The sequence below is a fragment of the Phascolarctos cinereus genome, unplaced genomic scaffold, assembly GCF_003287225.1.
Source record: "Phascolarctos cinereus isolate Bilbo 61053 unplaced genomic scaffold, phaCin_HiC Scaffold_3;HRSCAF=262, whole genome shotgun sequence".
Lineage (NCBI taxonomy): Eukaryota > Metazoa > Chordata > Mammalia > Diprotodontia > Phascolarctidae > Phascolarctos > Phascolarctos cinereus.
Genome location: NW_027555736.1, coordinates 105,941,601 through 105,965,502, shown reverse-complemented (window position 1 = coordinate 105,965,502; position 23,902 = coordinate 105,941,601). Strand labels below are relative to the sequence as shown.

The window sequence follows — 23,902 nt, the reverse complement described above, 5'->3', positions numbered from 1 at the left end:
TCTGTCTCCCTGAACACATGGTTTATACTTTATCCCTTGGTCTTCTCATCTGTTCTCATGGGTTCAATTATGAACTCTGTAGACTAGCCATAATCTCTTTTGAACTCATAATCTCACGTTGCCAGTTGCCTCTGCTGGACATTTCCACCTGGATATGCCATTAGTATCTGTAAGGTGATAGGTTTAGAGCTTATCTTCCCCTCACTCTCATTCAAATTTCCTCCTAATCACCCAGATTAGCCTCTCTGCTTTTAGTATTTTGTGCTCTCTAGCTTCCATATAGGAACTGCCAAAATAATCTTCCTAAGATGATGTCACTCCCAAGCTAAAAACCAACCATAACAACCAAAGCTTCTAAGAAAAACTTTGAACTCCTCGAGCTGGCATTTAACGCCTTATCACAAATGACTGCCCTTCATACCCTCTACACTGTAGCCAAATTGGCCATGCCACCTGTAGCTTCTATGAATTTGCATCTGTTGCCATGCCTGGGATGTATTCTTTTCTAATTATCTTCACCGAATCCTCATCTTTAATACTCTGCTTAGCTGCCTCTTCCATGAAGCCTTACTTGCCATAGATTCCCTTGTGGTTATCTACAGGTAATAGATATGATTTCCACTCCCACCCTTTGCCCCCCAGCACATACTCCTTGAAAGCAGGGCTACCTTTGTTTTTTGTCTTTGTCTCCCCAGCAACCAAAGACATTTTGCACATTAGGTGCATCATAAATATTAAAGTGAACTTAGATACCTGATAATTAAAACCTCTAATTTCACCCTGAAACTCATTACAAGCATTAATTTAGGAACATTTCAGAATTTATATTATATACAGTGAGGCTGAATCTTACTTTATCTATAGCAGCAAGAGTCTGCTCCATTAGAGAAATTTGGAGGGCAACCAGGATATCATAATTTTCTTCTTTTAGGTACTAGGAGGAAGAAAGATCAAATTAATACAAATGAAAAGTTCACATTCTTTGTTATTTTGCCTATTTTAATAAGCAGATAATGTGTCATTCTGCTCTGTATTCAAAGATGCTATTTGTTTGCCATGATTTTTTTTACCACCCTCTTTAGATACTAACATTCTATGTACAGTGATGGTAATTTACATTTGACCACCCACACTCTAATCTGTGTCCCTCAAGTCTTGGTACTCATTTTCCACCTATTTCCACTCCAGGATGTCATCATAGTCTCAAGAAATTTATCAACTTGCAAGGTCACACCAATTCTGAAACTCCTCTGTATGCCCTACTCCTGGGGCCCCTACCTTCCTCTGATGGAGAGCTCCTCCAAGATCCTCCTATTAAGGAGGGGGCAGGGTGGTCATCTCATCATTTCCCATACTTCTCTTCTCCTCTGGACTTCATCATGCCCCCAGGCCAGATATCTCTCCCCCTCATCTGGACTTCACAGCATCTTTTTACATGTTGTCTTTGCCGATTCAATTGTGAATTCTTTGAGAGCAGGAACTAGCTTTTGCTATCTTTGTATCCCCAGGAGACATTACAGTGCCTGGCACATAGCAGGTGCTTAATATTTATTGACTGAATCTTACTCTCCTCTCACCCCACAAATATAATCAATTGTCAAATCAAATCTGACTCCTTTCTATTCACACAGTTGCTACTTTAGCTTAGGCCCTCATCACTTCTTGCCTTGATTATTGCCATAGCCTCTTAATTGGTCTTCCAGCTTTCTAGTCCAACCTCCTTCATGCTGGTTACAAAAGGTGATTTTCCTTATGCACAGATCTATGTCACTTCCCTACCCAGTAAATTCCAAAAGCTTCCCATTGCCTCTAAGATAAATTATAAACCCTTCTGTTTACCTTTCAAAACCTTTCACAATCTTGCCCCAACCTTCTTGCCCTCCTCTTACATTCCTCATCTTCCCATATTCTGTGACTGAGTCAAACCAGCCCCATTTGTTCTTCTCACGATACTCCATTTCCTACCTCCATGCCTTTGCAATGTTTGCTCCTCATGCCTAGAATGCCCTCCCTCTTCATTTCCATATGTTAAATACCACCTTATAAATATGAAGCCATTCTAGCCTTACCTGCTAATAACTTACTTTTTAAACTATGGTGTATTTAACTACTTTGTATTTACTCTATATGTACAAATTTCCATAGGTATTTGCAGTTTATCCGGTTAGAATGTAAGTTACTTTTGAGTAGGGGTTGTTTCATTCACTGTATTTATATCAGCCTGGCACATAGTAAGCACTTAATAAATACTTGCTGATTGACTGATAATTATAGAATCAAAAGAGGTTTTATAAAATGCTACTGGATCCATGTGAATAATTTTTAAAGGTGATCTATATTCAAAAGAGTAATTTACCAACTGATGAGCTCTTGAAAAAAATAGCATCTGAATATCCCAAGCCTTTTGGTTGAGGTCTTCCATTTCCATCTCCATTTTTTTATGTTCCCACTCGATCTGAAATATTGCTTTGTGATACTTTTTATTTTCTACCATGTTGGTGATTTTCCTTTGACCTTGGGCCTTGCAAAAAAAAATTATACATTGTAATGTTTAGATTATACAATTCTGTACATCCTAGAGATGATTATACTGTTATAAAAATGTAACTCTTTGGAGGGGGCTGGTAAAGACCTGACCATTGTTACAAGGCACTAGCCTTGTAACTAGATATAACTAGATAAAACTAGATCCTCTGAGATGATAATAGTTAGCATTTGCTTAGTGCTTTAAGGTTTGCAAAATGCCTTACAAATATCTTATTTTATCCTCATACGCATCCTGGGGAGGTAGATACTATTATCACCTTCATTTAATAGATGAGGAAAACAGCCAAACAAGTAAACTGACTTTTCCAGGGCCACACAGCTAGTTAAATGTATGAGACTGGATTGGATTCAGGTTTTTCTGAGTCAAGTATCAGCTCTCTATCCATTGTGCCACCTCTAAAAGACAAGCAAGAAGAAAAAAAAAAGGCCTTCCAGCCTTCAGGAATTGTAAACAAGAAGCAACCTTAAAGATACCTTCAAGAAAGTGTCTCCCATCCATGTCAGAATTATATAAAATTCCTTGAAATATGTAACAACAGATAATTTGTGACAATAACAGTGAACCTCTGATTTTTAATATCAACTTGAGGTATAAAACAAGAAGTATATGACAACACTTTGCCACTGTCATGGAGGATATCCATTAAAGGGTTCAAATTGAAGGATGATTCTCTGTAGATTCATATGTGCTTCAAGTGCTCCTTTTTCATATGACATGTTTTGATTGCATCAAGCTCTGGAATACTGCTGAATCTCATAAATGAAATCTGTAATTACTTAAAGTAGTTTGGCACAACAATCCACTCTGGAAAAACAAGTGGATGAAGAATACCTATCATCTACATTATGATATATAGCAATATCTAGCATTTATATAGCACTTCAGGCTTCCAAAATGCTTTATTAATATCTCATTTTATGTTCACAACAATCCTGAGAGGCTGGTTGTTTTAGTATTAGTCCATCCTCCCTCCATTCAGCCACTAAAATGATTTTCCTAAAGTGCAACTCCCAAACTCAATAAACTCCAGTGGCTCCCTGTCACCTCCAGGATCAAATATAAAATACTCTCCTTGGCATTCAAAGCCTTTCCAGGCTTTTTAGTACTCTGATCCAGTGACTATGGCCCCATGATTGTCCATAAACAAGATGCTCTATCTCTCAGCCCCAGGCATTTTCTCTGGCTGTCCCCCATGCCTGCTATGCTTCCCTCATCTCTGCATCCTGACTTCCTTGGCTTCTTTCCAAGTCCCAGCTAAAATTCAGCCTTTACAGGAAGTCTTTCTCTCAATTTCTCTTAATTCTAGTGCCTTGCTTCTGTCAATTATTTCCTATCTATCCTATCTAGAGTCTGTTTATACATAGGTGTTTGTATGTTGTCTCCTCCTTTAGATGGTGAACTGGAAGGCAGGGACTGTCCTGCCTTTCTTTGTATTCCCAGCACTTAGCACAGTGTCTGGTACAGAGCAGCTACTTATTAATAAATGCTTGCTGACTTCTTACAGATGAGGGAACTGAGGCACAGAGAGCCTAAGAGACTTGCCCAGGGTCACACATCTAATAAGTGTCTGAGGCTAGATTTGAACCCAGGTCTTCCTGACTCCAGATCTGTAAAAATATCATGTGTCAACACTGACAATAACCTGGACTTGGAGTTAAATAGGAAACAAGAGTAAGATGGGTTACCCTTGGAAAACCCTGCCGTGTTTTTAATGACCTCAAGTGTTTTCTTCAAACAAAGGTCTCTCTTCTTGTGATGCTATATGGCTATCAATCACAGTTTCCTTAAAATTAACTTACGGATTACTGAAGAGCACTGGTGAGTGTGAAGATGTGGCAGCATATTACTAGTGATTAAAAGGTTATCATCAGGGAGTTATATGACACTGAGGAAAGAAGGCAAGGACAGGCAGCATTGGGCCAAGTGTGACTTCTGTCTCCTGCTGCCCTTACCTTTCTCCAGCCTCCTCCAAGAGGAGCAAAGCTCAACTTTGCATGTGACCACCTCCTTCTATCTCCTGTGCATGGCCCCTAAGGGAGGAGGAAGAGGAAAGGAAGCATGGGATTGGACCTGACTTCCATCTCCTGCTGAGCCATCTCCTGCCTAATCTCCAGCCTTCACTGGGAAGAGGAGAAGAAAAAAGAGGCCTTCCATCTGACCATGAACGTTCTATCATGCTGTGGGTGTATCCTGCCTGATCTCCAGCCTACTCTGGGAAGAAGAAAAGTGCCTTTCATTTAAAGATTAACATACTCATACCTGGTCCTACAACCACAAATCTCAGTGATTCTGAACCCCTGCAAGTCATTCAAATCCCATTTCCCATTACATGGCTTTTTTTTGGGGGGGAGCTAGGAATGGGGTTAAATGACTTGCCTGGAGTCACACAGCTAGTAAGTGTCAAGTGTCTGAGGCTGGATTTGAATTCAGGTCCTCCTGACTCCAGGGCTTGTGCTCTATCCATTGCACCACCTAGCTGCCCCTACATGATTTCTTACTCCCAGATTTAACCCTCCCACCCTAAAGTCCTAACCAAATGCTACCTATCCCTCCCACCATACCCTCTGGAATGCCTGCTCCATGGCAATAAACTTGCCTTCATCTAAATCTTTTCCTTTTCTGTCTTACCATCTTCTGGCAGTCACTAAGATCTGACTCCCACCTAATGACAGCCTTTCTGGCTACCCCTTCTAGTACTGGCTGCACTTTCACTCATTTCCTCAACTCACTGGTTGAAGTAGGGGAATTAGAATAATCTTCACTCCCCTTTGCCACTTCCAGATTATCTTCTATTACCATCATGTAGTAACCTCCCCTCCTTTGAGATCCATACAATCTACAGTTTCCAATCAATCAGAATAGTGGTAGTTATTGTTTACAGACCCCCAAGGCACTCCTCTTCTTTTCTCAATGAGTTCCATGCCTGGCTTACATTTTTTCTCTCCTCCCCAACTCATGCCCTTATACTAGGGGATTTCAACATACATATTGATACTCCCTCAAACACCCAGTTCCCCAACCTATTCACTTTCCATGACTGTCTCTGCCACACACAAAGATGGTCATGCCCTTGATTTTACCATCATTTACAAATATGCCACCTCCATATTCAAGAATCCTGAAATCCCCTTTTCTGATCACAACCTATTGACTTTCCAAATGCCCTTCTGCCTTCCCATAGCAAACCCTATTCTTTGTCCACACTGTGACCTCCAATCCTTTGACCCCTGAGTTCTTTCCCAGGCCATCTCCCCTGAACTTGCCACTCTCTCCTCTTTTCCCCATCTTGACCCCTTGATGAACCAGTTCAACTCTACATTATTTTCTACTTTTGAGTTTCTTTCCCCTTTATCATATGACCAAATGTACCCTGCCAGGCTTTGAATCACTCCCAGAATCCACTGCTTTCACACATACACACATGCTGCATAATGAAGGTAGAGAAGATCATGCAACTGTTCTAACTGGGTCCACTACAAATTTATGTTACTTAACCTCAGTTGGGTCCTTACTGCTGCTATTTAATCCTTCTATACCACCCTTATCAGCTTACTACTCCACTCTCAAATTATCAATTGAAATATTTGTAAAATGTACTTAGCACAGTGCCTGACACAGAGTAGCATTACATAAATATTTGTTCCATTCCACACCTTTCCACACCCTTTCCAAACCTGTTTTCATTCCTCCTCAACCCTCCTATGTCTCACCCCTCCTGTCACCCTTGCAGCTAACAATCTTGCCTCATATTTTACTGAAAAAAACTGAGGCAGTTTGACAAGAGCTCCCAATGCCTTCTGCCAACTCTTTCTTCTCTTTCACTGTCTCACATGAAGAGGTGGGCCCTACTCCTTGCCAGGCTTAACCTCTTCTACCTGCACAATTGATCTCATTCCATCCTATCTCCATCCCCTCTCTTTATCTTCAATCTCTCATCTCCTTGCCTCATAACTATAAACATGCTCATGCCTCTCCCATCCTCATAAACCCTTATTTGACCTTTCAATCTTGTAACCATCATCCTATATATCTTCTGATCTTTGTGGCTAAACTCCTTGAGAAGGCCATCTATAATAGATGCCTCTGTTTCCTCTTCTTCTCTTAACCTACTACAATTCTGCTTTTGACCTACTCATTCCATGGAAACTGCTCTGTCCAAACTTAGCAATGACCTCCTAATTTCCAAGTCCAATATCATTTTCTCAATCTTCATTCTTCCTGACCCCTCTGTAGCCTTTGACATTTTTGATAATCTTTTTCTCCTTAATTATCTTTTTCTCTCTAGGTTTTTGGGACACTCCTCTCTCCTAATTCTCCTCCTACCTATCAGATTGTTCCTTCTCAGTCTCTCTCGTCAGATCCCCATCTAGGTAATGACTACTTTGGTGTCCCAAAGGGTCCTTTTGTCTTAGGCCCTCTTCTTTTCTCCCTCTATAATACTCTACGTGGTGCTCTCCATCTCTATGCTGATGATTTTCAAACCAGCTCATCTGGCCTTGGATCTCATATCTCCAACAGCCTTTCAGAAATCTCAAACTGGATGTCTAGCAGACAGCATGTTCAAAACTGAACGTATCTTTCTTCCTAAACCCTCCTCCCTTCCAAACTTCCTTATTACTATCAAGAGCACCACCTTTCTCTCAGTCCCCTAGGCCCAAAACCTAAATATCATCCTTGACTCTTTACTCTCTTACCTTCCATATCCCACCTGCTCCCAAGACCTGTTAATTCCACATTTACAACATCTCTCAATATGCCCCCTCTCTCCTCTGACACCCTGGTGTGTGTCTCCGTCTCCATATCTCCATTGTCTGAACTACTGCAATAACCTTGTGGTTGATATGCCTGCCCCAAGTCTCTCCTCAACTCTAGTTCATGCTCCATTCGGCTGCCAAATTAAGTGATTTTCCTAAAACATGGACCTGACCATGTCACCCCCATACTCAATAAACTACAGTCGCTCCCTATCACCTCCAGGATTACATGTAAAATCTTCTGTTTTGGTATTCAAAGTTCTTCATATCCTAGGTCCATCCCCACCCTCCATCCCACCTTTCCAGTCTTCTTATACCTTACACCCCCGTGCTCCACCTACTCTCTGATACAGTGACACTGGCCTCCTTCTTTTTCCATGAACAAGACATTCCTCTTGGTTCTAGGCATTTTCTCTGGCTGTCTCCCCTGCCTAGAACATTCTCCCTCTTTATTTCTGCCACCTGGCTTCCCTTGGCTTCCTTCAAATCTCAGGTAAACTTCTACCTTTTAGAGGCAGCTAGGGGGCGCAGTGGATAGAGCACCACCAACCCTAGAGTCAGAAGGACCTGAGTTCAAATCTGGTCTCAGACCAGATACCACTTGACACTTACTAGCTGTGTGACCCTGGGCAAGTCACTTAACCCCAATTACCTCAAAAAAAAATTCTACCTTTTATAGGAAGCCTTTCCTAACCCTTCTTAATTCTAATGCCTTTTCTCTGTCAATTATTTCCTATTTATTCTGTATATAGTTTGCTTGTACCTAATTGTTTGCATGTTGTCTCCTCCATTAGATTGTGACCTCCTCAAAGGCAGGAACTATCGTTTGCCTTTCTTTATATTCCCAGCACTTAGAACAGTGTCTGACACATAGAAGACATTAAATGTTTATTGAATGACTGCCTGGAAAAGGAGGTAGGCAGGACAGTCATATGGTAAGAATGAGGGATAATGAAGGACAGCCCTTGAGCTCCATTAATAGCTATGCAATATCAATAAATCTAGAAGCCCACCAGAATGTTTGGCCTACTTCCTGTGGAGTATTTACCTGAGGACATGGACAAAATGTGTTAGGATTAGAAGGCATGAATGGTTTGCAATTTGCACTTTTGGAAGGAGCACCCCCCTCAATGAGATCATGAATGCATCAAATATTGAAGTAAAAATAAACCACTGTGAGGCATGGGGCAGCAAGGGCTGAAGCGAGAGGAATCAGTTTCCCTACTTCATCTCAACCAGCAAGATAACTATACCAATAGAGCAAGGACACCAATTCATTCTGGTCTGTATTTCCACAACTTAGAATCTGAGCCTACTACTCCTGGCCTCATTAGTGTTACATACCATTAAGATATACTTTAATTTTATATATATATATATATATATATATATATATATATATGTATATATATATATATATATATGATATATATAAGATATATATATATCTTAGTCATTCCCTTTGATTCTATCTGCTCTATTCTTCTACTCTCTGATTTTAGATTAAGAAATATTAGGTATTATAAAAATATTTCACACTACACAATGTCTTTTACTTTTATACATATATATTCTTTATAATTATTATTAGAGTGAAGATTATCAATTGATAAATGGGAAGGGACTAAAAATATCCCATACTGGTTAGCAGGATAACTATGAATTAAAAGTTAATTTTAGAAAGTCAGTCAAAATATTTACTCAAGTTATTTTCTCATACATTTTTGCAAAAAATATATCTTCTCCATAATATTTGTGTTTCAAGAAAAAATCTAGAAAACTGAATGTCTCTTGCTTAATATTCCCCTCCACTTTTTTCCTGCTTCAAAACAGTAGCCGCCAATTCTAGCAGTGTCAGCTACAAGCAGAATGTTCCCAATGTTTGCCCAGGCATTGGTAGATGCCGCTTTTTGTGAGGACAAAGCAAGGGGAGAACTATGCTCCCTTCATTTCTTTATCCCTATCCAGGTGCTTCTTATTCCCCTCTTTATCTGTTCCCTCCTACTTCTAGATGGAAAACACCAAGTCACTGAGTTGACTCAAAGGACCTCCAATTCTGGGAGTGTAAAGAGTGGGATGTGACTGTGGTTATTGTCTGGTTCTTCCTACTACCTAAATTAATTTATAGATGTAGCACTAAACCTCTCAAGGGACTACTTTATAGAACTAGACAAAATAATAACAAATTTCATTTGGAGAAATGAAAGGTCTCAAATCTCAAGGGAAATTAAAAATAAGGAATGAAGAGGGAATAGTACTTCCAGACCTGAGATTATATGATAAAACAATAATTATCAAAATTATTGGTACTGGTTAAAGAAGAAAAAAGAAGATCAAAGAGGATATGGAAGAATTAGAAACAATTAAATCCAACAAGGAAGAACACCCCATTCAACAAGAACTTTTGGGAAAATTGGAAAGCAGTTTGACAAAAATTCGATTTAGATTAACATTATATCATTTACAAGGTAAAAAATGTATATGCCACTTGTATTAGAAGTCACATCATTTAAAAAATTAAAAGAAAATGAGATCAGGTTTTTTTTTTTTACTGAAATGTCCAGGAGAAAAGTTCTTCCTCAAACAAAATAATCAGAAAAGTTAAAAGACAATTTTGATGATGTAAAATTAAAAAGCTTTTGTATAAACTAATACAACAAGGATGTCAAAGTTATAAAAAAAAGGTCTTAAATACACCAAAATTTTCAAGCCAGGACTTTTTCTGGTAGCAGAGAACTAGAAACAAAGTAAGATGGAAAGAAAATGAGACTGAGAAATGGCTAACCAAATTTTTTATCTCTGGAATGTATTATAATATTGCTATTCCATAGGAAATAATGAATATGAAGAATTCAGCAAGTGATGGGAAGAATTACACAAACAGATGCAGAGTGAAGTAAGTAGAACGTGGAAGTCAACATACACAATGACTACAACAATGCAACTGGAAAGAACAAAAGGAGAAACTGAATGCTATATGATTATAATGGCCAGTTGTCTTGCAGATGAATTTTTTTCTCCTTATTTGCTTTTTTAAATTAATTTATTTTTAGTTTTTAACAATCACTTCCATAAGCTTTTGGGTTTTAAATTTTCTCTGCCTCTCTCCCCAAGACAGTGTGCAATCTGATATAGGCTCTACATATACATTCCTATTCAACATATTTTCACATTAGTCATGATGTAAAGAAGAATTAGAACCAATAGGAGGAACCACAAGAAAGAGGAAATGAAACAAAACAAAAGAAAGAAAGAGCAAATAGTATGCTTTCATCTGTATTCAAACTCCACAGTTCTTTCTCTGGATGTAGATAGCATTTTCCATTATGAGACTTTTAGAGATTTCTTAGATCCTTGCATTGCTGAGAAGAGCTAAGTCTATCAAAGTTAGTCATCACACAATGTGGCTGTTACTGTATACAATATTCTCCTGGTTCTGCTCACTTCACTCAGCATCAGTCCATACAAGTCTTTCCAGGTTTTTCTGAAGTCTGCTTGCTTATCATTTCTTGTAACATAATAGTATTCTATTACATTAATATACAACAAATTGTTCAGCCATTCCCCAATTAATGTGCATCCCCTCAATTTTCAATTCTTTGCCACCACAAAAAGAGCTGCTATAAATATTTTTATACATGTGGGTCCTTTTCCCATTTTTATGATCTCTTTGGGATACAGCCCTAGAAGTGGTATTGCTGAGTCAAAGGGTATGCACATTTTTATAGCCCTCTGGGCATAGTCTGGAGAAGAATTGAGAAAATGTACCTCCCTCTCTTCTTTGCAGAAGTGGGCAAATATGGGTGCAATACATTGTACATACTGCATATTATTGATCTGTTGGTTAATTTTGCTTGACTGCTTTCTATTTACTCTTCCTTTTTAAACTTATTACAAAGTGGAATAAGCAGTAAATTGCTGTAACTCTCCTATATTCACCTCCAAACAGCCATAAAATAGTGCCCCAAAACAAATCCTAGAACAGCACAACCGGCAAAAAGACAGGGTGAAACAATCTTTTAGCCTAGGAAACTTGAAAGATCAGCAAGAAAGGTTTGTCTTGCTCCAGTAAAACGGGAATGCATTCCAAGAAGTGTCCCAGCAAACTAGCAGCAAGCCCCACATCAACAAACCAGTGGGAGATCCTGAGCCCCAGTATGATGGAGCAGGCAAACACCAACACCAGAACTCCCATTGTGCGTTAGCATAGCCAGGGGAACCAGCAGATTCCAGCTCCAAGAACTACCATGTGCTTCAGCACAGCCCTGGGCAAACAGGCGTCCTCTAGCATGACAAGAAACTAGGCCAGATTTTCATGTGTTTCAGTGTAGCCAGGGGGAAACACAGACACACCCCTAAGCACATGCCAGACACCACCACTAGGACCCCAGCTCAGCACCAGGTAAGCTGCTAGACCCCTATGGCCTCCAGCAGCACCAGTCACCCATCACCCCATTCCCTCAGCACAGCACCAGACATGACAGTCCCCTGTGTGCCTCAGGGCAACATCAGTGAAACACCAGGTAAAGAGACAGGGCCTGTAGCCACTGGCACGAGAAGCTTGAGACTGTGCCCCTTCTTCTCTGGGTACAGAGCTCAAAAAAAAAAAGAAAGAAAGAGAGAGACAAACAAAAAAACAACAAAAAAAGAATCTGACCATAGAAAGTTATTATGGTGACAGGGAAAACCAAGACACAAACTCAGAAGACGACAACAGTGTCAAAACACCAATGGGCAAAACCATAAAGAAAAACAGGAAATGGTCTCAAGCCCAGAAAGAACTTATGGAAGAGGTCAAAAAGGAGATTAAAAGTCATATAAGAAAGGGAGAAGAAAAAATGGGAAAAGAAATTAGAGTGATGCAAAAGAATTATGAGAAAAAGAGTCAACAGCTTGTAAAACTTCTTTAAAAGTAGAATTAGCCAAATGGAAAAGGAGATTAAAAAAAATCCACTGAAGAAAACAACTCCTTAAAGACTACAATTGGCCAAATGGAAAAGAAAGTACAAAAGCTAATTGAGGAAAATAACTCCTTAAAAGTCAGAATTGAGCAAGTGGAAGCTAGTGACTATATGAGACATCAAGAATCAATCAAACAAATTCAAAAGAATGAAAAAATGGAAGGAAATGTAAAATGGGGATAATATTATGGGAAAAACAATTGACCTGGAAAATAGATCCAGGAGAGGGCTAGATGGCTCAGTGGATAGAGCACCGGCCCTGGATTCAGGAGGACCTGAGTTCAAATCCGGCCTGAGACACATAACACATACAAGCTGTGTGACCCTGGGCAAGTCACTTAACCCCATTGCCTAGCCAAAAGAGGGGGAAAAAAACAAAAAAAAAGGAAAATAGATCCAGAAGAGACAATATCAGAATCATTGGACTACCTAAAGGCCATAATGCCCAAAAAAGGACCTAGATAGTATCTTTCAAGAAATTATGAAGGAAAACTACTCTGATATCCTGGAACCAGAGAGCAAAGTAGGCACTGAAAGAATCCACTATCACAACAAAGAGATCCCAAAATAAAAACTCCAAGGAACATTATAGCCAAATTTCAGAACTATCAGGTCAAGGAAAAAATCCTACAAGTGTCCAGAAAGAAGCAATTGTAATATTAGGGAGTCACAGTCAGGATTACACAGGACTTTGCAGCTGCAACATTAAAGAATTGGGGGTCATAGAACATGATATTCTGGAAAACAATGGAGCTAAAACTACAACCAAGAATCACTTACCTGGCAAAATTAAGCATAAAACATTAAAGGAAGAAAACGGTTATTCAATGATATAGGAAAAACTGGAAGCTTTCATAAGGAAAAGACCAGAACTAAATAAAAAAATTTGACCTCTAATATCAAGACCCAAGAGAAGTGTGAACAGGTAAAAAGGAAAAAGAAAACATAAGCAATTCAACAAAGCTAAATTACATCCCTACACAAGAAGATGATACCTGTAATTCTTAAAAATTGTATTACTAATAGTACAGCTAGAAAGAATATACATAGACAGAGGATATGGGTATAAGGTGAATTTGAGGGAATGACATAAAAAATTAAAGGATGAGAAAGAGTACACTGGGTGCAGAAGGTAGGGAGAGGAAGAATGAAGAGGTACAAAAGATCTATTACAATGGAGGGGGAAATGGGAGGGTGGGTGACAAACATCACTTGAACCTTACTCTCATCAGTATTGGCTCAAAGAAGGAATCATATACACAATCAGTTGAACATAGAAATCTATCTTACTTGACAGGGAAGGTAGGAGGGGAAGAGATCAAGTAAAAGGGGGGGTGGGGACTGAGAGAAGGGAGGGCAGATCAGGGAAGGTGGTAGACAGAAGCAAAACACTGGTGAGGAGGGAAAGGGTGAAAGGAGAGAGAGAGGACATACAGGAGGAAGAAATACACAGGCAGTAATCATAACTACAATATGAATGGGACAAACTCTCCCATAAAACAGAAGTGAAGAGCAGAGTGGATCAAAAACCATAATCCTGCAATATGGTGTTTACAAGAAACACACTTGAAGCAGGCAGACACACACACACACAGAGTAAAGGTAAGGGAATGGAGAAGAATCTATTATGTTTCTGCTGAAGTAACAAAAAGCAGGGATAGCCATCCTGATCTTAGATAAAGTAAAAGCAAAAATAGACCGAATTAAAAGAGATAAGGAAAGAAACTACATCTTGCTAAATAAAAAGTACCATAGACAATGAAGCAATATCAGTGCTAAATATATATGCACCAAGTGGTATAGCATCCAAATTCTTAAAAGAGAAGTTAAATGAGTTATTGGAAGTAATAGCAAAATTACACTAGTGGGGGACCTCACCTGTCCCCTCTCAGAACTCGATAAATTCAAGCAAAATATAAACAAGAAAGAAGCTAAGGAGATAAATAGAATATTAGAAAAGTTAGATATGACAGACCTTTGGCATGAGTTAGACATAAAGGATAAAACATAAATTTAGACATAAGCAGATTAGAAGAGCAAGGAATAGTCTACCTGTCAGATCTATGGGGAGGGGAAGAATTCATGACCAAACAAGAGATAGAGAGCATTACAAAATATAAAATAGATAATGTTGATTATATTAAATTAAAATGCTTTTGTACAAATGAAACCAATACAACCAAGATTAGAAGGAAAGCAAAAAGATGGGAAACAATCTTTACAGCCAGTGTCTCCAGTAATGGCCTCATTTTACAAATATATAGAGAAATAACTCACTTTACAAGAATACAAGCCATTTCCCAATTGATAAATAACAGTCAGTTTTCAGATGAAGAAACCAAAGCTATCTACAGACATATGAAGAAGTGCTCTAAATCACTTTTGATTAGAGAAATGCAAATTAAAACAACTCTGAGGTACCACCTCATACCTATCAGATTGGCTAATATGACAGAAAAGGAAAATGGTAAATGCTGGAGAAAATGTTAGAAAATTGGGAGACTAATGCACTGTTGGTGGAGTTGTGAACTGATCTAACCATTCTGAAGAGCAATTTGGAACTATGCCCAAAAGGCTATAAAAGTGTGCATACCCTTTGATCCAGAAATACCACTACTAAGTCTGTATCCCAAAGAGATCATAAAAAAGGAAAAGGGTCTACATGTGTAAAAATATTTGTAGCAGCCCTTTTTGTGGTGGCAAAATATTGGAAGTTGAGATAATGGGGAATGGCTAAACAAGCTGTGGTATATGAATGTAATGGAATACTATTGTGCAATAAGAAATGATGAACAGGAAGATTTCAGAAAAACCTGGAAAGACTTGTATGAACTGATGCAAAATTAAATGAACAGAACCAGGAAAACATCGTACATAGTATCAGCACATTTGTGTGATAATCAACTATAAATGACTCAGCTCTTTCCAGCAACACAATGATCCAAGACAAGTACAAAGGACTCACAAAGGAAAATACTATCCATATTCAGAAAAAGAACTGTTGAACTCTGAATGCAGATGGAAGCACATTTTTTCACTTATTTTATTCTTTCTCATGGTTTTTTTTTTCCATTTTGATCTGCTTCTTTTTTCACAATGGTGACTAATTTGGAAATATTTTTTACATGATAGCACATGTATAACCTATATCAAACTGCCTACCATTTTCAGAAAAGGGGAGGAGAGGGAGGAAAGGAGAAAAATTTGGAACTTAAAATCTTGTACAAATGAATGCTAAAAATTTTCTTGGCATGTAACTGGGGGAAAAATAAAATACCATTTAAGTCTAAGGATGGCTCAGTAGGTGGGGAGGGTGGGATATATTCAGAAATGAAAATGATATAAAAACAAAAGGTAGCAATGAAATTTAAAAAAAACAGAAGGGGAAAAGGTGAAAATTAAACAAGGAAAAACATTATTCTTAATTCATATAGCAATTACAGTGTTTCCTCTTCCCGAAAATTCATAGTTACCCTGATTGAATTATTCAGATCCTCAATTATACTCCTGGTAATCATAACAGAGTCAGAGTATTCTAATGAAAAAAGGAAATTTTCTGTTTCCACTTGTCCTTGTTTAAATAGGAATTGAACTGTGAGATCTGCCTGATAATTACTTTTATCCTTGCGTAATCTAAGATGAGAAAGAATGAGAAACAATTTGTAGTTATTGCTCTCTATTTTTTTTACATGTAATTGAGTAACTAAATGAGAAGTCTTTCCAAGGCTACCTTGTAGTTTATTTGTAGCATGTCTTCTACATACCTTCTATATACATGTTGTCTCCCTTACTAGAACATAAGCTCTTTTAGGAGAAAGACTCTTCATGTCCAATGCTTAGTGCATTGCCTGGCATTTACTAGGTGCATACTAAGTACTTGTTGATTGACTGAACATGTTAAGCCATTTAACTTTCAAAACACTTGAATAATGAGGACACTTCCCCCCAAATCAGTTTTCACATAAGTAGCTATAATCATTCTTTCTATTCAGTGTGGGTTATTAAAGCATGGTATGGACATAAATGGGTTCATAAAATATTATTCTAGGATTAAGAATACTTGACTAGTCAAATTTTTATTCTGTCAAAAATGATTTAAATCTGAAGAAGAAAACCCAAACTGTGAGAAAAACAAACTACTCAGCAATTTGGTAAAAAGGCATAAAATATGTTAAAATCTTTGCTTTACCCTGCCTTTTACCAAATTACTAAATTGCTGAGTAGTTTGTTTTTCTTACAGTAAAGGGGTTGTTTTTTTTTTTTTTTTTAGGCAACCAGGCTTAAGTTGCTTGCTCAGGGCCACACAGCTAGTAAGTGTTTGAGGCCAGATTTGAAATCAGGTGCTCCTGACTCCAAGGCAGGTGCTCTATCCACTGCATCAACTAGCTGCTCCTTACAGTGAAGCTTTAATGATTAATCAGGAGATTTCCATAGTGGTAAATTTGCATGTCAACTATAATTATAGATTCATTAAATTTTATGAACATGGGAAAATTTGAGCTAAGAGTTGAAGCAATTATCTAGAATAATTCAAGTCCAAAAAACTGCTACTAAAGAAAAAGAGGGTAAATTGACTAATTTGACTGGCAATTTACATTTTATTAACTACTTTCTGAAGTGGAGGCATGAGCTCAAAGGGGTCCAGTTGGAGAGTGGGAAGATGGATCTTATCCCCCCCTCCCCATGATAGCCAATCTTCACCATAACCATATTTCCCTTTTCCACCCTCTCCCTTGGCTGGTCAGACTCCTAACCTCTCCTTATCTGCCCCTGTGTGGGCCTCTCAAAACAGCTGACCAGGACACTTGAACCATTAGCTAGAAAAGTGCCACTGGGAAAATTCTCCCCACAGCAACATATCCACTCTCTGCCCCTTGGATCATTACATTGAATATAGCAGGCAATAGCAGGCACCCCTCAATGGCTCTGTATCCCTTGACTAATTTTATACTCTGAGGTAGTGGTAGATAAGAAAATCATTTTTGGTGGGACATAGTGAGTCTCAAAGAATTAGTTGGCATGGATGTTCTTCAAACCACATCATAGATTGTATTATCTTTCCCCTCAAACCACCTCTATTTCTGAATCTCCCCATTATCACTAGCAAGAGCACTCCATCCTTCCAGTCACTTAGGTTCATCCTTGGTGTCATTTAGACTCCTAACCACTAAATTCTCCATATCTCATACATCATCAGGTTCTAAATCCTATTCTTTCTGTCTCCACAAAGTCTCAAATCTTTCCCCTTCTCTCTTACACAGCCACTACCATAGTTCGGGTCCTCATCACCTCCCATCTAGACTATTGCAATAGATTCCTAATTGTTCTTGCTACGCTTCCCTCTCCAATCCATGCTCCAGGAAGCTGTCATCTTCCTAATGTCACTCTCCTGCTTGATACATATCAGTGGCTTCCTATTCTGGGATCAAATGTTATTTAATTTTATCTCATTCCTTTTCATTTCTAGTTTTGTGCAAGTTTTGTAATGTACACAATTCATAGTGCAGTAGTATGATAATTTGACTTGTAAACTGGGAAATATACATATATTGTCAGGTCATGTTCAAAAAATATTTTACTCATAGAAAAGTGCAATTGGAAAAATTTGGAGACCATTAAACTAGAGAAGGACTCAACTTTCTAATTGCTAAACTTTTGTTAGTATAAATTATTATTGTCTGTAAAATGGGAATAACATACTACTTACTACACAGGATTGTTATGAGAAAAATGTTTTTAAAGGCTATATAAATATTTTAAAGCTTTAAAAGGCTACATAACTTTAAAAAAAGCTGTATAAATGTGAGTCATCCTCATCCTTAATGAACCCTTACTAGATCCTACCGTCTTCTCAAGCTATTATCTTCTCTCTCTCCTTTTTACAACCAAATTTCAAAAAAGCTATCTACATTCATTGCCTCCACTATCTTTCCTCTCACCTTTGCCATCTGGCTTTCACCCTCATCAGCTCAATTGAAATTTCTCTCTCCCAACGTTCTCTTAATTTCCTAATCCAAAGGCCTTTTATCAATCCTCATCCTTCTTGAATGCAGTGCTGCATTTGACACTGTTGGCCACTGTCTTCTCTTCTCTTGAGTTTCCTTTTCTTTCTGTGATTTCATGTCACTGTTTCCTCTTGTTTCTCTCCTCTTATCTGACCACTCCTCATTCTCCTTTAATGATGGATTATCCTACATTCATATCATGTTACCTAACTGTAGCTATACTCCAAGGCACTGTACTGGCTTCTACTTCTTTTCTAAACTGTCTTGGTGACTTCATCAGTCAGTTGTCACCTCTAATCTGATGACTCACAGATTTATAAATCCAGTCAAAATCTCTCTCTTGAGCATCTATCCCACATCACCAAACTACCCATTAGACATTTATACTGGATATCTGTAGGCATTTCAAATTCAGTATGTCCAGAATAGAACTCACTATCTTTTCTTCTAAACCTATTTTTTTTTTTAGGCAATTGGGGTTAATTTCTTGTCTGAACTTACCTATTTCTTTGTAGTAACTAAAATATTTTCAAACACACAGCTTTCCAGCTTCAGATACATACCCACTCTTCCTCACCCCAAATATCTAATCAGAAACCAAATCTTTGACTTCCACAACATCTTTCTCATCCTTTCTCTCCACTTACATGGTCACCAGGCTACTTCAACCCCTCATACATCTCACCTGGATTATTGCATTAGCCTATTAATTGCAATAGTCTATTAAATGGTCTCCTTGCCTAAAGTTTGTCCTTTCTTTGATCTATTCTTTACCTGTCAAAGTATTATTCTTAAAGCATTGGTCTGCGTGTGTCACACACAACTCCCACCCCTTCAATAAACTCTTGTTCAGTCGTTTCAGTCATGTCCAACTTTTCATGACCCCATTTGGAGTTTTCTTGGCAAAGATACTAAAGTGGTTTGCCATTTCCTTGTTTTACAGATGAGGAAATGGAAAACAACTTTACGTGTCTTACTCAGGGTCACACAGCTAGAAGTATCTGAGGCTAGATTTGAACTCAGAAAGATGAGTCTTCCTGACTTTAGCTGGCACTCTATCCAGTGTACCAACTCGCTGCCTATACCCTGTTGCCTATAGCATCAAATACAAACATCCACAATTGGCATATAAAATCCTTTACAGCCTATATGGTATAGCCAAACTAGTCTTACTGTTGTTCCCCATACGTGGGAGGCACTTCCTTCTCAACTCCATTTATTAGAATCTTGAGGGTTTTTTTTCTAAGATCAGCTACTTTACCTTTTACCGAATCCTTTTCTTTTTTTTATATTATGTTGTATTACATTATATCATATCACATTATATTATGTGATATTACATAATATAATATGCTATGTCGTCATATATCACATGTCATATAATATGCAACATTATGCTATAATGTATTATACTAATTCTATTATGTTATGTTATTCTTTTTTTTAGGCAATTGGGGTTAAGTGACTTGCCCAGGGTCACACAGCTAGTAAGTGTCAAGTGTTTGGTCTGAGGCTGGATTTGAACTCAGGTCCTCCTGACTTCAGGGCCAGTGCTCTATCCACTGTGCCACCTAGCTGCCCCTACTGAGTCCTTTTCTGATACACACACATTTCATTTACTTATATGTGTACTTGCCTATACAGAATATAAGCTCTTTGTAAGCAAGGCATGTCTGGCTTTGTATCCCCAGCAACCAGCCCAGGACCTGGTCAGGACTTCATTGTTGTTTATTTTTATTATTATTTTTACCCTGTGTGAAGTTAGCCAAAAAAACCTGCACTGAAACATTAAGAATACTTTACAATAATGAGAACAGCAAAGGGGCAGGTCAAAAAATCCCAAGCTGAAATATCAGATTTCATATAATCTCATCTCAGGTTTGAGTTCTCAAAGCCCTGGGTCACAATAATAATGAAGTACTTTAAGGTTTTGTCCACTTAAGCTGATGTTAGTCTCCTGTACTATGGAGATTTACCTCCAAATTAAAATAATTTAAAATAGGCATATATGAAAGTGACTGAAAGAATCAATAGTTATATTACATAAATTGTTCCTGGAAAATTTTGTCAATGTCCATTTGAACCTTTTCATCATCTTCAATTCTCTTCCGGAGGAAGGCCTGCATTTCCAGTAAATCAGCCGTTTTCTGCTTTACCTGAACAAAAACCAAAGCACAACCTTCTCAGTGACTTTTTTTGGAAAAATAATTTTATTGTAACAAGAACTAGTAAGTTGTATTACCAAAAATAAATTACTCTTCTCACTCACTACCTACTTATGTCAAGTAACTGAAACTTCTTTGACATTCTCTGCCAGTACTTGGAGTGGGTATCAAATTTCTTTCTGATGAAAATGAAATACGCAAGTAATAGGATTTTCTTCTGGCTTCTAGTTTTGGAATTTGTTTCCAACATAACTCAAAAGATGATAGGTCATATGTTAATGACTCTGCATTTAATGACAGAGAGAGACACTGGGTCTGTTTTCATTAATATAGTTAACTCTCCCAGGTGAGAAAATTCCGACAATATAGTTAAGTGTATTCTCTGTAACTTCTCTGTTACCTATTGTCATGATCCCATATGGGGTAGAGACCCGCAATTTATGAAGCGCCAAAGTGGTCACAAGTAGAAAAAGTTTAAGAAGACTTGGCCTAAAACACTACAAGGTTAAGTGGCTTATCTAGCCCTCCAAAGCCAGTAGGTGTCAGAGATGGAGCCCCAAAGTCTGCTATCTATCCATTATGCTCAGTAGGGTTTTTTGAGGGGGTGAGAAGGGGAAGGCATCCTTCTAATGTTCTTCAAGTCAACCTCACTGGTTTTTCATCTCTCCCATTCTATAAAATACAACTTAGTAAAAGAATAATACCTAGTATATCCATTTAAACCAAACAATTTTTCTTTGTGGCTTCCTGAAAAAGAGAAAAAAACCTTTCTAATAGAATAGACAAGAATCTCATTACCACAAGTCTAGTCAGGTAGACTCACATAACCACCAAATCTAGGATAATATCACCAGAATTTCAGAATGACCAGGGACCCTAATGACCCATTTAGTCCAAACCATACATGAGAAAGAAGCCCTCCTCCAAACCCTCACCCCAAGGAGTCCCCAGGATAATCCACACCCTCCTGGGAGAACTCATTCCATTTTGGGTAGTTTTCATTTTGAGGAAGTTTTTCTTTACATCAAGCTTTAATTTGCTCAAAACTCCTAGTTCTGCCCTATAGAGCCAAGCAGAACAATTCCTCCTCCACATGACAGCTCTTTAGGCACTTGAAGAAAGCTCTGAGTTTAATTTTCTTTAAGCTAACTAGTTCCTTCAACTGATCCTTCTTCTTTTTTTAGAATTTTTTTTTTAGGCAATTGGGGTTAAGTGACTTGCCCAGGGTCACACAGCTAGTAAGCTGTCAAATGTTTGGTCTGAGGCCAGATTTGAACTCAGGTCCTCCTGACTTCAGAGCCAGTGCTCTATCCACTGCGTCATCTAGTTGCCCCACAACTGATCCTTCTTTAATAACTCAAGGCAATATTCACCATCCTACTTGCCCTCCCCTGGATACTTTCATGATTATCAATGCCCAGAAATGAGCATTGTGCTCCAAATGTGGTCTGGCCAAGGTTCATTTATGAACTCAATAATTTGTCTAAAATTGTATTATTTTAATCAGTTTGCTTAGATGTTGCACCACATATTTTTGCATATTAGAAAAAAATTCTGGTTTTCCTTATGCCTCTCTTAATGCAGGCGATCATCACTTTAGCTTTCTTGGCTGCCATGTGACACTATTGACTCCTGCTGAGCTTGAAGTCTGTTACCACCCCCAGATCTTTTTTCAGATGAATATCTGTTTAAACATGATTCTCTTATGCCTATGAAGCCAGTTTTTTGAACCAAAGGGTAAGACTTTACATTTATCCCTATTAAATTTTATCTTGTTAGATTAAATGTAATAGTCTAGCTTGTCAAAATCTTTTTTTGTATTCTGATTGTTTCATCTAGTGATAGTTGGCAATCTCTCTGAGCTCAGACTTCAGGATTCTAGACTTCGTTGTATCACTCCAGTATTATCAGCTATTATATCAGGATGATAATAATAATGATGATGATAATAGCTAAAATTTCTATAGCATCTACTATATGCCATGGAACTGTGCTAAGGGCTTTAAAAATATTATCTCATTTGATCTTCACAACAACCCTGGGAGGTAGATGCTATTCATCCCCATTTTACAAATGAGGAAACCAGGCAGATAGCAATTAATTGACTTGCCCAGAATCACACAGCTAATGTCTCCAGGTCCAGCACTCCATGTACTATGGCACCTTCTAGCCGCCACTCATATCTGAATATATATTTTTTCCTCATCAAGCTCTCCCTTGTAACAAAGTTTAGGAAAGAAGTAAAAAAGGAGTTCAGCAAAACCAACACATTGACAATGTCTTCCTAGATATGCCATATTTCCCACCCTTCATATTTCATATTAATAAGCAAAAGTAAAATTAAAACTATATTACCTTCTGTTCGTTTTCTATTTTGGTGCGTCTTGCAGCACATAAATATTGCCAGACCTCAGGATCTAAGCCTTCTGGCATATGATGAGGAGCATCCAAATCATCCATGGCTTTCATGATTTGGGCAAGGGTATCCTTAACTTTGCCAGACCTGAGGCGATCGCCAAAAGGAGAAGTACACTCTACATGTGCTCTTTGCCTTGGCATCCTGGGATTATCAACAAATTCATAGTAAGTCTTCCAAGACAAAGTAAGATCATATTCCTGTTAAAAGTTTGAATACTAAGTAGGAATCTTAATAAGATGCTATGTCTTCTTCCTTCTGCCAGAGAACCTGAAGATTTCAAACTTCCTGGGCTTCCTTTTCAGGACAGACCACAGGAAGAAACACATTCTTTTACTCCCTTTGAATCCTTCTTTGTAAAAGCCCAGAGACTATCATGGGTTTGAAAAGGCCCCTCTCTCTTTATGTGCACAGTTAGGTATGTATGTGAGATTTATCTATGTGGGATGATTCAGGAAGAGGAGAGAGAAATCTTCTATAAAAACTCAGCTTGGAAGAAATGCTAGAGTGAACCCCTCCCTGTTCTATCCTTTCAATGATATCTACTTTGTTGGAAAATCACCTGCGATATTTATTCCAGTGCTATGAATGGAGTGGGAGGACTGATTATACTGCTCTTCTTGGCTTGTGCTTATAAAGTAATATTCCAGTTCTTCCAACAAAGATGAGACAAAATTGAGTTCATCACTTAGGAAAAGGTATCCTTTGCAGTTGATCTCTAAGGTACCTTCTAGCTCAAAATCCTATGAACCTATGAATCTTTGAAGATACTAGATTATATGTGAAAAGAATAGTATTAACTGCATGTATTTTTAAACATGGACAAACTAAGACATTGAGAGTTTAAGTTTTTCAAGTTAATAGTCCCAAGTTTAAGTCTGTTAGTGGAGCTACAAAAAAAAATCCTCTAGACTCCTATATATCCTCCTTATCTTATGTGTCTAGACAAGACACATAAATAAGTGCTTAATAAATGTTGATTGATTGATCATTAGATCATATTCCTTCTAATTTAGGAATAATGGAAATTAGAACATATAATTATAAAAATTA

At 38.0% G+C, this 23,902-nt stretch overlaps 1 protein-coding gene across 1 annotated transcript in view; it reads right to left on the bottom strand.

The window, feature by feature from the left end:
• LOC110209593 (cilia- and flagella-associated protein 43-like) overlaps positions 1-23,902 on the bottom strand; it is a 180,952-nt gene that overhangs the window by 2,203 nt on the left and 154,847 nt on the right. The window contains exons 33-37 of the mRNA XM_078151617.1: positions 22,789-22,993; positions 20,312-20,424; positions 15,737-15,896; positions 2,357-2,521; positions 854-934 (exon numbers count right to left, since the gene is read on the bottom strand). Coding sequence (XP_078007743.1) covers positions 854-934; positions 2,357-2,521; positions 15,737-15,896; positions 20,312-20,424; positions 22,789-22,993 — 724 coding nt within the window. The remainder of the gene's footprint in view (positions 1-853; positions 935-2,356; positions 2,522-15,736; positions 15,897-20,311; positions 20,425-22,788; positions 22,994-23,902) is intronic.